Source organism: Struthio camelus, chromosome 10 (assembly GCF_040807025.1).
Source record: "Struthio camelus isolate bStrCam1 chromosome 10, bStrCam1.hap1, whole genome shotgun sequence".
NCBI classification, from domain to species: domain Eukaryota; kingdom Metazoa; phylum Chordata; class Aves; order Struthioniformes; family Struthionidae; genus Struthio; species Struthio camelus.
In genome coordinates, this window is record NC_090951.1 from 1,912,064 (window position 1) to 1,927,240 (window position 15,177).

The 15,177-nt window shown below is 71.7% G+C and overlaps 1 protein-coding gene across 3 annotated transcripts; it reads right to left on the reverse strand.

The window, feature by feature from the left end:
- Positions 1-571: 571 nt before the first annotated feature.
- Positions 572-10,635, reverse strand: CPNE7 (copine 7). 3 transcript variants are annotated; one of them, XM_068956082.1, is made up of 15 exons: positions 10,459-10,635; positions 7,706-7,888; positions 7,474-7,548; positions 6,867-6,941; positions 6,655-6,738; positions 6,482-6,571; positions 6,301-6,399; positions 5,410-5,496; positions 4,636-4,695; positions 4,418-4,551; positions 4,251-4,305; positions 3,073-3,124; positions 2,846-2,979; positions 2,335-2,571; positions 579-1,382 (listed from the first exon to the last, which is right to left on the reverse strand). In XM_068956082.1, the coding sequence occupies exons 1-15, from the start codon at positions 10,615-10,617 to the stop codon at positions 1,245-1,247; spliced, it is 1,662 nt and encodes a 553-aa protein (XP_068812183.1). In that variant the 5' UTR covers positions 10,618-10,635; the 3' UTR covers positions 579-1,244. The 3 variants fall into 3 exon arrangements, with proteins under 3 accessions (XP_068812182.1, XP_068812181.1, XP_068812183.1); XM_068956081.1 differs by lacking the exon at positions 10,459-10,635 and having other exon boundaries at positions 572-1,382; positions 5,410-5,469; positions 7,706-9,200; XM_068956080.1 differs by lacking the exon at positions 10,459-10,635 and having other exon boundaries at positions 574-1,382; positions 7,706-9,200.
- Between the last annotated feature and the right edge of the window lie 4,542 nt (positions 10,636-15,177).

The window sequence follows — 15,177 nt, forward strand, 5'->3', positions numbered from 1 at the left end:
CACATGGCATAGCGCGCGGCACAGCACAGGATGCGGCACGCTGCACGGCACGCAGCACACGGCACCGCACACACACTGCACAGCACACGGCACAGGATGCGGCACGCTGCACGGCACGCAGCACACGGCACCGCACACACACTGCACAGCACACGGCACAGGATGTGGCACGCTGCACGGCACGCAGCACACGCACGACACAGTGCATGCACACAGCACAGGACGCAGCACACTGCATGCTGCACAGCATGCAACACACGGCACAGTGCACACGCAGCACAGCACACGGCACAGTGCATGCACACGGCAGAGGATGCAGCACACGGCACAGCACGCGGCACACCGCACGGCACCGCGGACGGCATGCAGGACACGGCACCGCGCACGGCACGTGCCGCGTGGCACCCGGCTCGGGCAGCGCGCTGCGCAGAGGCAGGAGCAAAGGGCCGTCCGCAGCCCTGCGGTCCCTCTGCTGCCGGCCTGGATTGGCAGGGCGGGCAGGATGTGCACGGCGGGCAGGACGGGCAGGATGCACAGGATGGACAGGATGCACAGGACGGGCAGGATGCACAGGATGGACAGGATGCACAGGATGGACAGGATGCACAGGATGCACAGGGCGGGCAGGGTGGCCGCGCTCGCCGCCGCGCAGCTGGGCAGCGCCGAAGCAACTCTGCAGCTGTGGCTGCTCGGGAGCGTAGCGGCTACGGGCGCTGCCGCGTTGTGTTCAAAGGCTGCCTGCTTTCAAGTGACTAATCCGAGCTAAATATACCCGGCGGCGGGCCCGGCCTGCCCGGAGGCTGCTGGGGCGCCGGGAAGGCGGCGCGCGGGCCCTCGGCGCCGACAGAGCAGGCGGCACGGCGCCCGGGGCACGATGCTTTATTGGCGGCGCGCGGGGGGCGGAGGGGGTCATGCAGCCTCCAAGCGACGTCACAGCGACAGAGCACGGGCAAGCACGGGGAGCGGGACGGGGGGCACGGCCGGCGGGGCCGGGGCGGCGGGGCGGGAGCAGCATGCCCCCCGCCTAAGGGGGCCGGCCGCCGGCCGTCCAGCTCCGGGAAGGCAGCGGGGTGAGCTGGGGGCTGCTGAGGGGCCGGGCACGGCACTGATCCCCCAGGGTCGGCTCCCCGCCGGGATGCGCCAGCCCCGCTGCCCGAGCCCGCTCGCGCTCGTTGCACGGATGGCTCCCGGCGGCGGCGCTCGGGGGGTTCGGGCGGGCGCAGTGGTGCGGGGGCCGTGGGGTCTCACTGCGGCGAGCCCAGGCTGGAGTCGGGGGTCTCGGCCTGGGGGCAGCGCGGCGGGAACGCCTTGTAGCTGTAGTACTCCACCACCTGCTTGGGCACCTCGGCCAGCACGCACTTGGCCAGCGCCGTCGGCGAGGCCTGCGGGACGGAGCGGCCAGGGTGGGACGGGAGCGCCGCGGCCCCCGCGCCACCCCACCGCAGCCTGGGGCGAGGGGGTCCGTGCGCGGCAGCTCCCGGCTTGCAGAGCCGGCAGAGAAGGTGCCCTGCAACAGCCGCTGCCGCGCACAGGCGCTTTTAACGACCCAGCTGAAGGCGTCCGACGCAGCAGGCTGCAGCTCTGCCCTTGCCAGCACCCCGGTGGTGCTCAGCCCCGTGCAGCCCTGGCACCATTCTGCAATGGTGCTCAGCCCTGTGCAGCCCCAGCACCGTGCTGCAGTGCTGCTCAGCCCCGTGCAGCCCCTGTACCGTGCTGCAGCAATGCTCAGTCCTAGCACCATATTGCAGCGATGCTCAGCCCCGTGCAGCCCCCGTGCCATGTTGCAGCGCTGCTCAGCCCCGTGCAGCCCCCGTGCCGTGCTGCAGCGATGCTCAGCCCCGTGCAGCCCCCGTGCCGTGTTGCAGTGCTGCTCAGCCCCGTGCAGCCCCCGTGCCGTGCTGCAGCGCTGCTCAGCCCCGTGCAGCCCCAGCACCGTGCTGCAGTGCTGCTCAGCCCCGTGCAGCCCCAGCACCGTGCTGCAGTGCTGCTCAGCCCCATGCAGCCCCTGCACCGTGCTGCAGCGCTGCTCAGTCCTAGCACCATATTGCAGCGCTGCTCAGCCCCGTGCAGCCCCCGTGCCGTGCTGTGGTGTCGTGCAGCCCCAGCACCGTGCTGCAATGGTGCTCAGCCCCGTGCAGCCCCAGCACCGTGCTGCAGCGCTGCTCAGCCCCGTGCAGCCCCCGTGCCGTGTTGCAGCGCTGCTCAGCCCCGTGCAGCCCCCATGCCGTGCTGCAGCGCTGCTCAGCCCCATGCAGCCCCCGCGCCGTGCCGTGGCGTCGCTCAGCCCCGTGCAGCCCCGGGGCAGGAGACCCCCCCCCCCAGCGCCCCACTCACGTTCTTGAACTCGCGGAAGGGGACGAACTGGACGATGTCGCGGAGGACGGGCTCGCCCTTGGGCGAGCGGAGGACGCCGTCGTCGCCGTCCAGGATCTGCATGTCGGTGAAGTCGGCGTTGCCCACCCCCACGATGATGATGGACATGGGCAGGTAGGAGGCGCGGACGATGGCCTCGCGCGTGTCCGCCATGTCCGTCACCACGCCGTCCGTCAGGATGAGCAGGATGAAGTATTGCTGGGGAGGCAGGGATGGTGTGGGGCGCCCGGCCGGCCCGGCCCCGGCGCCCACGCAGCGCCCGGCGCTGAGCCCCAGCAGAGAGCCCGGGACAGCCCCAGAGCCCCGGGCGGCAGCAGCGGTACTCGACAGGCTTTTCGTGAAAGGCCCTCGCCCGCACAGGCGCAGGGGGGGCCCCCTCTGTGCTCTGATCTGGGAGCTGTCACAAGTGCAACGAGTGCGCTGGGTCTCAGCCCGCCGTGCCCCATGCCCAGGACGGCGCAGCCCTACGTACCGAGGCCTCCTTGGTGCGCTCCTCGTCAGCTGCCACGCGGGCCACCTTGGAGATGATGGGGGCCACGTTGGTGGGGCCGTAGAGCTGGATTTTGGGCAGGCAGCTCTGATAGGACTCCACGACGCCCTGGATGCCTGCGGAGCGGGACGAGGGGTGAGGCGGGACGTGGGGGGCTGCAGGACGCCCACCGGGCAGCCGGCCCTGGTGCGCGGCCGCCCTGGACTCACCCTCGCATTCATCGTTGTCGGGGTTGAAGTTGATGGCGAAGTCGTGGGACACCTGCGGGGCGGGGGGAGAGGGGCCGTGGGTGCCCCCGCTGGGGGGCTCCCGGCGAGGAGGGTCTGCGACAGCCCCCCGCTTGGCTCTGCCCGTCCCTGCGGCACGGCGGTCCGTGCAGGCCGGCAGCTGCTGTGGTTCGCTGGCCGGCACCTCCCTTCCCCAGGCAGCGCCGGCTCCCCCTGCACCGCGGCACGGCGCCAGGCGGGCACAGCCACCGTGGCCCCCGCTGGCACCCGGGCCGGGGCCCTGGCTGGACAGGAGCCTCGGCAGCACAGGAGGCCCAGACAAGGGTGCATGGAGGGTGCAGCATGGACAAGGGTGCAGGATGGACAAGGGTGCACGGAGGGATGCAGCAGGGACGAGGGTGTGCAGAAGGATGCAGGATGGACAAGAGTATGTGGAGGGTGCAGGATGGACAAGGGTGCAGGATGGACAAGGGTGCAGCACGGACGAGGGTGCAGCACGGACGAGGGTGCAGAGGGATGCAGCAGGGACGAGGGTGCACAGAGGGATGCAGGACGGACAAGAGTATGTGGAGGGTGCAGGATGGACAAGGGTGCAGGATGGACAAGGGTGCATGGAGGGTGCAGCACGGACGAGGGTGCAGCACGGACGAGGGTGCAGAGGGATGCAGCAGGGACGAGGGTGCACAGAGGGATGCAGGACGGACAAGAGTATGTGGAGGGTGCAGGATGGACAAGGGTGCATGGAGGGTGCAGCACGGACGAGGGTGCAGCACGGACGAGGGTGCAGAGGGATGCAGCAGGGACGAGGGTGCACAGAGGGATGCAGGACGGACAAGACAAGAGTATGTGGAGGGTGCAGGATGGACAAGGGTGCAGGATGGACAAGGGTGCAGCACGGACGAGGGTGCAGCGCGGACGAGGGTGCAGAGGGATGCAGCAGGGACGAGGGTGCACAGAGGGATGCAGGACGGACAAGACAAGAGTATGTGGAGGGTGCAGGATGGACAAGGGTGCAGCACGGACGAGGGTGCAGCACAGACAAGGGTGCATGGAGGGTGCAGCACGGCCGAGGGTGCAGCACGGCCATCGGGTCCCGAGGAGGCCGTGGCTCCTGCAGCCCCCCGGGGCAGCCCCCGGCTCCTTCCCCTCGCACCCCGTACCTCGTACTTGGGGGGGATCCTTGCACCGAAACCCAAGGCGGAGAATTTCTTATCGCTGCAAGGGAAGAGGCGTGAGGCACCCGCCTCCGCCGGCCACCCACGGGCGCCCTCGCGCCGGCACCGGGGCAGCGGGGCGCCGGGGCCGGGGCTGCCCGGGGGGCACCTGCCTGTCGTAGTCCTGGCAGATCTCGCCCACGGCCACCAGCGCCTTGAGGTACTCGTTGGGCTGGTAGGGGTTGATGTAGTGCAGGGAGCAGCTGTTGCGCGGGTCCCCGTTGGAGGCGGTGAAGTCGATGGCGACCTGGGGCGAGGAGGTGGGCGGTGAGGGCCGCCCCGGCCGGCGCGGGGGGCTGCGGGGCACGGGCCCCTCGCCGAGCCCGCTCACCGTGAAGTGGATCTGGCAGCCGCCCATGATGTAGTCCAGGAAGGAGTAGACCCTGTGGATCTTGGGAAGGCGCCGGCGTCAGGCGGCCGCGGAGGGGGCAGGCAGGTGTGCGGTGCACGGCGCAGTGCACGGTGTGGTGCTTGGCGCGGTGCCCGGCGTGGTGCCCGGCATGGTGCCCGGCGTGTTGCACGGCACGGTGCATGGCACGGTGCATGGCGCGGTGCCCAGCGTGGTGCATGGCGCGGTGCCCGGCGTGGTGCATGGCGTGGTGCCCGGCGTGGTGCACGGCGTGGTGCCCGGCATGGTGCCCGGCATGGTGCCTGGCGTGTTGCACGGCACGGTGCATGGCACGGTGCATGGCGCGGTGCCCAGCGTGGTGCATGGCGCGGTGCCCGGCGTGGTGCACGGCGCAGTGCATGGTGCGGTGCATGGCGTGGTGCCCAGCGTGGTGCACGGCGTGGTGCCCGGCGTGGTGCCCGGCGTGTTGCACGGCACGGTGCATGGCACGGTGCATGGCGCGGTGCCCAGCGTGGTGCATGGCGCGGTGCCCGGCATGGTGCACGGCGCAGTGCATGGTGCAGTGCATGGCGTGGTGCCCAGCGTGGTGCACGGCGTGGTGCACGGCGTGGTGCCCGGCGTGTTGCACAGCACGGTGCATGGCGCGGTGCCCGGCCTGGTGCATGGCACGGTGCCCGGCGTGGTGCCCGACATGGTGCATGGTGCGGTGCCCGGCGTGGTGCCCGGCGCGGTGCCCGGCGCGGCGTGGGGCCTCACCTTGAGGTCCAGCAGCACCACGACGCCCGAGTTCTTGTAGTTGCGCTTCTTGATCTTGTACTTGGGGTTCAGGCAGTCCCACTGCACCTGCGGCCGGCTCCGCGCTGCCTGGGCTGCCCGGCCCCCCCACCCCGCAACCCCCGGCCCCCCGCCCCATCACCCCCGGCACCCCGGCCCCCTCACCCCCAGCCCCCCGCCTCCCCGCAACGCCCGGCCCCCCGGCCCTGTCACCCCCATCCCACTGCCCCGTCACCCCCAGCCCCGCAGCCCCATAACCCCCAGCCCACTGCCCCACAACCCCCAGCTCACAGCGCCGTCACCCCGAGCCCACCACTCCACAACCCCCAGCCCAACAGCCCCATAACCCTGCAACCCCCCAGTGCAATCACCCCCAGCCTGCAGCCCCACAACCCCCAGCCCCACAGCCCCACAGCCCCATAACCCCCACCCTACTGGCCCACAACCTGCACCCCACTGCCACATAACCCCCAGTCCCGCTGCCCCACAACCCCCAGCCTGCAGCCCCACAACCCCCAGCTCATGGTCCCATAACCCCCACACTGCTGCCCCATAACAGCCAGCCCCACTGCCCTATAACCCTGCAACCCCCCCAGCCCCATCACCCCCAGCTCCATCCCCCCCACCTCTGCAGCCCCGTAACCCCCAGCCCTGCATCCCCATAACTCTGCAGCCCCCCAGCCCCATCACCCCCAGCCCTGCATCCCCATCACCCCCACAACCCCGCAGCCCCACAACCCCCAGCCCCAAGGAGGGGGACGCAAAGGGGAACAGGGCCACGAACCCAGCGGGGCGGCTCCAAGGTGCCGGCCCAAGCGGCCGGGGCTGGCAGCCCCGGGGGGGGGGGGGACAACCCCGCGGCCCCGCACCCACCTTGTTCTCGCCCATCGCCTTCTGCATCTCCTCGAAGGTGGTGAAGAACTCGCCGATGAAGTCGTGCTTGCCCCGCGAGTCGTAGTCCCACACCACGCACTGCGGCGGGCCCCGGCTCAGCCCGGCGGGGCGGGCGCCGGCCCCCCAGGCCCCCCGCGCACCCCCCGCCGCCCTGCCTCACCCTCAGCTTCCTCCTCTCCTCGCAGCTGCAGAGTGAGTTCAGGGAGACCTTGAAGGGCTCCCACACCGGGCTCAGGTTGTTCTTCACCACCTGCGGGCGAGCAGGGTCAGGGGGCCGGGCGGCGCGGGGGGGGGGATCGGGGCTGGGGGCCTCCAGCCCGCGGCCGGCCTCACCTCGGTGCGGTACACGAGCTGCTCGCTCCGGTCGTCGTCGATGCGGTAGATCTCCAGGAAAGGGTCCGACTTGCTGAAGAGGTCCTGGGGCGCGGGGCCGGGGCAGAGCAGAGCCTGGGACCCCCCCCCGGCGCCGCCTGCCCTCCCACCCGCGGGCGCCAGCTGCGGCTGCCGGCCCCCCTGCACCCTCCGCGCGCCCCGGCCCCCCTCACCTTGTCGTCCAGCTTCTTGGCCCGGAAGGCGAGCTCCACGTAGCCGTTGTTCCCCGAGATCTCCTCGGAGATGACCTGCAGGCAGAGGTGGCCATGGGGTGCTCAGCACCTGGGGGGACCTTGCTCCCTGCCCAGGCAGTGCCCCGGGACGGGATGGGACAGGACAGGATGCCATGCACTCTCTCTGGCATGGGGACCCCCCCCCGGGGGGGTAGCAGCAATTGGGAGGACCCCAGCACCCTTGCCACCCCCAGAAGCTTGGGGGGCTGCGGGGAGCCGGCTGCACAGCCGGGGCCGGAGGAGGGCTGCTGGGGGGTGCCGACCACCCATGTGCCCCGGAGCAGTGCCAGCTGCATGCCCCGGCTCGGTGCCACCCTAGCACCCTGACCCAGTGCCACCCATGTGTCCCAGCTTGGTGCTACCCCAGTGCCCCAGGTCACTGCCACCCATGTGCCCCGGCTTGGTGTCACCAATGTGCATCAGCCCAGTGCCACCACAGCAGCCCAGTTTGGTGCTACCCCATGCCCTCACCCAGTGCCACCCCAGCGCCCCAGCTTGGAGCCACCCAACTCCCAGCCCGATGCTGCTCGGGGGCCCGGCCGCTCACCGTGATGGTGGATTTCCCCGCAAACTTCCCGTACTTGAGGAACAGCGGCTTGGTCACCCGCTTCTGTGCCACGATCTGCAGCCGGAGGCAGAGCGGGGACGCCAGCCTGTGAGCCCCGTGGGGACAGGGCACGGGCGTCCTGGGGCACCGTGGCTCGGGGCAGGGGCCGCAGGGTGCCAGGGCCGCATGGCGAGGCGAGGCGAGGCGGGCTGCGAGCCGCCGGGGTGCCCACCTGCCCCACGGTGCACTCCATGCCCCCCAGGAAGTCATCATCGTGCGTGCCCACGCCGGCGTGCCCGTGGCTGTCGTACACCTCGAACCGCAGCTTCTGCACCTCCTCGAAGTAGTAGTCCACCGTGAAGATCTTGGCAAAGACTGGGTTCAGGTTGCTCTTGATGACTTCGCTGCGGTCCACCTGCAAGGTGGGGAGAGGTGGGGCTCCCAGGGCCCCCGGCGTCACCAATGCTCCCCAGGGCTGGGGCACAGCTGGGACGGGGGCACAGCTAGGATGGAGCACCACTGGGATGGGGCACAGCTGGGATGGAGCACAGCTGGGATGGGAGCACAGCTGGGATGGAGAACCGCTGGGATGGAGCACCACTGGGATGGAGCACAGCTGGGATGGGAGCACAGCTGGGATGGGGCACAGCTGGGATGGAGAACCGCTGGGATGGAGCACCACTGGGATGGGAGCACAGCTGGGATGGAGCACAGCTGGGATGGGAGCACAGCTGGGATGGAGCACCACTGGGATGGGGCACAGCTGGGATGGGGCACAGCTGGGATGGGAGCACAGCTGGGATGGAGAACCGCTGGGATGGAGCACCGCTGGGATGGGGGCACAGCTGGGATGGAGCACAGCTGGGATGGGAGCACCGCTGGGATGGGAGCACAGCTGGGATGGAGCACTGCTGGGATGGGAGCACAGCTGGGATGGGAGCACCGCTGGGATGGGAGCACCGCTGGGATGGAGCACTGCTGGGATGGGAGCACAGCTGGGATGGAGCACCACTGGGATGGAGCACCGCTGGGATGGGGGCACAGCTGGGATGGGGCACAGCTGGGATGGAGCACCACTGGGATGGAGCACCACTGGGATGGGGGCACAGCTGGGATGGGGCACAGCTGGGATGGGAGCACAGCTGGGATGGAGCACAGCTGGGATGGAGCACAGCTGGGATGGGAGCACTGCTGGGATGGAGCACCGCTGGGATGGGGACCCCCTGCCATCGCGGGGGACGAGTGGCCGGGCAGCGGGAGGCGGCGTGCAGGTGCGGGGCCGGGGGAGGCTGGTGCGTGGCGTGGCGCCCTCGTGCCAGGGCTCTCCGGGGCGATGGCAGGGCTGCGCTCCGCTCCCAGGGCCGGGAGGAAGGGGTTGCGTCCGGCTCTCCATGAAGCGGCGGGTGCATGCTGGCTGCGTAGCAATTGATTTCTCATACCGTGTTTATCTTGCGAAGCTTCCAAAAAATATCTCCCTCTGAACGAGCCACTATTTGTTAATTAGAGGCAATAACTGTCCAGTCTCATCTCTTGGAAATCCATCCTTAAATTGGCTCAGACACCGAATTCGCTGCGCTGCTAGTGGGGGTTTCATCTGGCGAGTCGGAGGGGCCAGAAGGCAGCTGGGGGCCAGAAACGCCCGCGCCGGGCGCTGCCGGCCCGGGAGCACGGGGACGCCTGCGGGAAGGGCTGACGCCGGCGTGGTGGCCGGCCCCCGGGAGGCACGGGCGTCCGCTCGGCTGCTTTCCGAGGCGAACGGCATCTCGACGCGGTGCCCGTCGGCGGCAGCGGGACGGCGGGGAGGCGCAGCCCCCAGCTCGGCCGCCGGCGGGCACCAGGCGCCGCGGCTCCGCTCGCCGCCGCCGGCCACGTGGCCGAGGGTGCTGGCGAGCGAGGCCGAGGCCGGGTTTGCCGCGAGGATGCAGCCGCCGCTGCTGGAGCTGCGCTCGGTGGGGGGACGCCCTGGCTCCGGGCCGGATCCTGCCACGGCTCCGGGGGGCAGGAGCGAGGGGCAGCGCTGGGACCCAGACCGGACCCAGAGCAGCCGCTCAGCGGGGCCGGGGCCGCGCCAGCACCGGGCTGCCCGCGGGGACACGGCCGGCCGCCCGGGCTCCCCGCCGCCTCGGCCCCTCCGCGTGTGCGCGGCGCAGGATGCCACGGGGTAGCTCGGCGCGGCGGGGCGCAGCGTGGCACAGCGGCGCCCGCTCGCCCCCGCCCCGGCTGGCCGGGCTCCGGCGAGCGGAGTCGATTACACGCAGAAGGGATTTAGCACTAAATCTGCCGGCTGAGCAGCGGCGATTAGCGAGCGCGGCGCTGCTGGAGCCGGCCAGGAGCCGATGCGGGGGGAGCGATGGAGAGGAGCTCGCGTGGGCGCCGGACCCCCGCTGCGCCGGGGCACGCGGAGGGGCGCGTGCAGAGGGGTGGGCGGCAGCCCAGCTGGCCCTGCTGCCCTCCCCAAGCCCCGAGCTGCCCCAGGGGTGGCCAACGCAGTGCTTGGCCCTGGCACGGGGCAGCTGGACCCACGCGCTGTGGCACCCCCCTTCCCTGGCCCTGCCGGAGCCGCTGAGCCCTGGGAAACTCGCCCTGACCCAGGAGTCCCTGCTGTCCCTGCACGCTGCCCGAGGGTCCCACAGCACCCTGCACCTTGCATCCTGCATGCACCCTGCGCACCCTGTTCCCTGCCCCTTGCCCCCTGCATCCTGCTCTGCACCTCGTGCACCCTGTGCCCTGCATCATGCCCGCACCCTGTGCACCCAGCACCCAGCTCCTTGCGCTCTGCATCCTGCATTTACCCTGCAGCCGGTGCACCCCGCGCCCTGCACCTCGCACCCCGCGCCCTGCTCTCTGCCCTGCCCCCTGCCCGCGGTTCCTGCCCCGTGGGGTCGCAGTCTGGCGGGGGCTGACCCCACTCCTGTCCCCGTCCCCATGGCAGGATGGGGACCCCCCCTCACCCCCAGCGGTGCCGGAGCCCCCGGCCCAGCCTACCTCCATCCACTGGCCCTGGGACTGCATGAGCAGCAGGACGCAGGGGTCCGACTTGTTGAGGGTGTCGCGGTCCAGGAGGTGCTTACAGCTCACCCGCAGCTCCACCTTGGAGAGCACGGCCAGCGGGGCCTGGGCGGCCAGCTCGGGCGCCTCGCTCATGGCGGCCGCGGCGCGGGGGGCGGCCGGGGGCGACGCGCGGCAGGCGGCCCCCTGGGCCAAGGGCACGCGGGGGGCGCGGGGCGGCCGCTGCCCTCCTCGGCCTCAGCGAGCCCGGCGGGCGCCCGGCATGCCCGGGGCACGTCGCCCCTCTCTGCCCGGCCTCGCGCCCGGAGCTGTCGCGGGGCCGCGCGAGGCGCCCGGTGGGGGCTCGCGGGGCAGCGACGCTGGTCCCCGGCTGGGACGGCCCCGCGGGCGGAGGGGACGCCGGGGCCCCTCTCCGAGGCGGGACGGCCGCTTCCTGTCCCAGGTGGCCGCGCGGGGTCCTGCGAGGTGTCGAAGCAGAGCAGGGTGAGCCGCAGCCTGGTCGTCCCACGGGATGCAGCACGCACCCGGCCGCTGCCCGCGCCCCCCGCGGCCCCCCCCCCATGCACCCGCCGGCCCCACGGCACTGCCCACGTCCCCCCCATGCACCCGCCGGCCCCACGGCACTGCCCGCGCCCCCTGACCACCCGCCGGCCCCACGGCTGCTGCCTGGGCCCCCCTTGCACCCGCCAGCCCCATAGCACTGCCCATGCCCCCCTCGTGCACCCGCCGGCCCCACGGCACTGCCCGCGTCCCCCTCGTGCACCTGCCGGCCCCACGGCACTGCCCGCGTCCCCCCCGTGCACCCGCCGGCCCCACGGCACTGCCCGCGTCCCCCTCGTGCACCTGCCGGCCCCACGGCACTGCCCGCGTCCCCCCCGTGCACCCGCCGGCCCCACGGCACTGCCCGCGTCCCCCGACCACCCGCTGGCCCCACGGCACTGCCTGAGTCCCCCCCATGCACCCGCCGGCCCCACGGCACTGCCCGCGCCCCCTGACCACCCGCCGGCCCCACGGCTGCTGCCTGGGCCCCCCTTGCACCCGCCAGCCCCATAGCACTGCCCATGCCCCCCTCGTGCACCCGCCGGCCCCACGGCACTGCCCGCGTCCCCCTCGTGCACCCGCCGGCCCCACGGCACTGCCCGCGTCCCCCCCGTGCACCCGCCGGCCCCACGGCACTGCCCGCGTCCCCCTCGTGCACCTGCCGGCCCCACGGCACTGCCCGCGTCCCCCCCGTGCACCCGCCGGCCCCACGGCACTGCCCGCGTCCCCCGACCACCCGCTGGCCCCACGGCACTGCCTGAGTCCCCCCCATGCACCCGCCGGCCCCACGGCACTGCCCGCGCCCCCTGACCACCCGCCGGCCCCACGGCTGCTGCCTGGGCCCCCCTTGCACCCGCCAGCCCCATGGCACTGCCCATGCCCCCCTCGTGCACCCGCCGGCCCCACGGCACTGCCCGCGTCCCCCTCGTGCACCTGCCGGCCCCACGGCACTGCCCGCGTCCCCCCCCTGCACCCGCTGGCCCCATGGCACTGCCCGCCTCCCCCGACCACCCGCCACCCCACGGCACTGCCTGCGTCCCCCCCCTGCACCCGCTGGTCCCACGGCACTGCCCGCGTCCCCCTCGTGCACCCATCGGCCCCATGGCACTGCCCGCGCCCCCCGACCACCCGCCGGCCCCACGGCACTGCCCGCGCCCCCCCGTGCACCCGCCGGCCCCACGGCACTGCCTGTGTCCCCCGATCACCTGCCGGCCCCACGGCTGCTGCCCGCGCTCCCCCGTGCACCCGCCGGCCCCACGGCACTGCCCGTGCCCCACCCCGTCCAACCGCCAGCCCCACGGCACTGCCCGCGTCCCCCCCGTGCACCCGCCAGCCCCACGGCTGCTGCCCGCGTCCCCCCCGTGCACCCGCCGGCCCCACGGCACTGCCCGCGTCCCCCCCGTGCACCCGCCAGCCCCACGGCACTGCCCATGCTGCCCATGCAGCCGCTGGCTCTCCCAGTCTCGCCGGGGCACCCCGGGGCACCCAGGCCGTTGGGAAGGGGCACTTGGGCGAGGTTGGGTGCCCGCAGGCACCAGGGCGCAGCAACCCCCCTCCCTGCACCCTGCGCACCCTCCGGGTGCCTGCCTGCGCCGCGGGGCTCTGCCAGCCCCAGCCCCAGCTTGTGCCCACCACCGGGCTCTGCCCGGCTCTGCCGGCGGGGGCTCGCGGCGGAGCAGCTCCGGCTCGTGCCGAGGCGATGCCGCCTGGCCAAAGTTTCCCAGCGAAGTCACGCCGGGTCCTGCCCTTCCCCGGCACATGGTGCTGCTGCCCGGTGCCCCGGCGGGCATCGCCCCTTCCCCGGTACCGCGGGCACCCGCTGGCACCCTGGTTGGGGGGGCGCTGGTCACCCGCCCCGTCCCGCTCACCTGGCGCCCGGTGGCCTCGCGCCGGCTCCGCATGCGCCGGGGCCGAGGGCTCGGCGGGCCGGCGTGCCAGCCGGAGCCGGTGTGCCAGCCGGAGCCGCCGCGCCGCCTGCCACCTCCACACAACTGACTCAAGCTGCAGTTCGGGAGCGGAGCCCTAAGAGGGAGACTACAAGCTCCGTTAACCGCCTCGCTGCCGGCGCCGGAGCAGAGCGCAGCGGCGGGCGGGCCCCGGGCCTGAGCCGGGCCCCCGGCGCCCGGCGAGCCCCGCGTGCGCCCTGCAGCGCCCGGCCCCGCACGCCCCACGGCCCTGGCCCTGTCACCCAGCTGCTCGGTGCTGGGGCAGCCCACGGCCTGCCCGGTGCCACCCGCGGCTCTGCCAGGCGCCCAGCGTCCCACACACGCCATCCCCCTGCGCCCGCCGCCGCCGGCTTGGCGTGGCGCGGCTGGCCCCGTCGCAGGGACAGGGGTGCCCCAAAGCTGCCATGTAGCCCGCCGTGCATCAGCATCTTCCTAGGGCACCCAGACCCCCGGGCACCCGGCCGCCTCCTGGGGCTCCCCCTGCACGCACCCCCCTCGCAGGCACGCGTCACTCCAAGCGCTGCAGCGCTGTCAGATCAGCTTTTTGAAGGATGATGCAATTAGCCCGTATTTGGAGGCATTAAAAGGCAGATAGGGCTAATGAGCGTGGAGGGCACTGCAGAGACCCGGGCTTTGGGAGCTAATCCCCGGCCCGTGCGGCAGAAGTAGGCCACCCTCGCCGCGAACAGCACGGCCGGCACGCTCAGCGGCTCTCGCCGGCCCCGCGGCAGGGACCGGCCGAGCCCGCGCGGGGAGGCAGGATTTGCCCTTCGGCTGGAGCAACCTCCGGTTCATCCAGCGGCGCGGGGGGCTCCAGCCCGCAGCCCTGCCCCTGCTCCAGAGCCCTTCGCAGCACGCCACCCCGAGTTTCTGACGTGGGACTGCTAATGAATACAAATGACTCAGTTTTCCTGGCATGGGTGACTGCAACCCAGTGAAGCCGCAGAACGGCCCCAGATCCGATTAGCCAGCAAAGGGGCTGCGCGAGCGCTGCCCGGGAGTGGGCCGCATCGCGCCAACGCTGCGCCGCAGGCGTTGCCCCATGACCCATCACGCTCCGTCAGCCCCGCATCGGTCGCTGGCCCGCGGCGTGCAGGCCCGCGGCCTCAGGGCAGCCACCAGGGCCAGCCAGAGCCCCCTGCCCGCTTCCCCAGGAAAGGGCTGGGCTCTGAGGCCACCCCAGCATTTGCCCAAGGAAACAACTTAAAGGTTCATCTGAGCAGCGCGAAGGGCTGAGCTGAAGCGGGGAGGGCCCAGGGCAGCTGCTCACTGCCCCACGGGCGCCCAGGGCAGCACCGTGCCGGGCTGTGCAGTCCGGTATCGGGACTCTGCTCCACCCAGCGGCAAGCGGGAGCAAGCACAGCCCACGGGCCAGGGAACACGTCCGGCTTTCCACTGCGCCCCTTGAAAACCTGGGAGCAGGGAACCGTGGCTGCCAGCCTTGCCGAGCATCGCAGAGGCACCCCAAAGTGCAGCAGCCGGCCCCCTGCTCTGCCACCCTTCCGCAATAGCGGCGCGCCCCGGCCTCGGCAGCCTCTATCACAGGACGTAAATGCAGCGAGTCATCTGCTGACAACACTTTAGGCTGGCCAGGGAAAGCAGGTCACTGCTTCGGCTGAGACCCCCGGTCATCTTGGCCCCGGCTGGGTGGTGAGAGCCACTCCCTAGATGAGACATGCTGGGCAAACAGCTCACCAAAGCACGCCGAGCGCTCAAGGATGGCATGCCCCCTGAGACGTCCCACGTTTCACAACAGAGCTAACTACTCTGTCTCACAAAGAGCCACATGCAGAGGTGCGGAAATGATACTAAACCTGAAACAATCACACACTCACACGCAAACGCAGGGCAGTGAGGTGGGAAGCAGGTGAAACAAAGCCAGTCTGTTACTGAGGCAGTAGTTCTGGAAAGCCTTGACTTTCTCCTTTCTGAACCCACCAGGTTGGTTAAATGCTGCACTTCTTAAAGGAAGCACAATACCTCAAGTGCAACGTCATGATGTCATTTTGTACATCCCCTTGAATGCTGAAGCTGAGCAACAGAGCCCCCATTTCCTCAGAAATCACCTAGTCCAGTCACACATCCTACCAATACCCCAGCTTCTGGGAAAAGGCAAGCAATCAGCATGGAAGTTTCCAGCAACACAAGGGGCTTCCCAGAGAGGAAGGCCTGGGTACAACTGTCTGGATACAGCGGCACAGCTCAGCTA

Coding starts and splice junctions, on each gene's coding strand:
- CPNE7 (XM_068956080.1), bottom strand. CDS start 8,866: ATGGAGAGCCGGACGCAACCCCTTCCTCCCGGCCCTGGGAGCGGAGCG. Junction 6,942..7,473: donor CGGGGAAATCCACCATCACG/GTGAGCGGCCGG, acceptor CTCTGCCTGCAG/GTCATCTCCGAGGAGATCTC. Junction 6,400..6,481: donor AGGAGAGGAGGAAGCTGAGG/GTGAGGCAGGGC, acceptor GGCCCGCCGCAG/TGCGTGGTGTGGGACTACGA.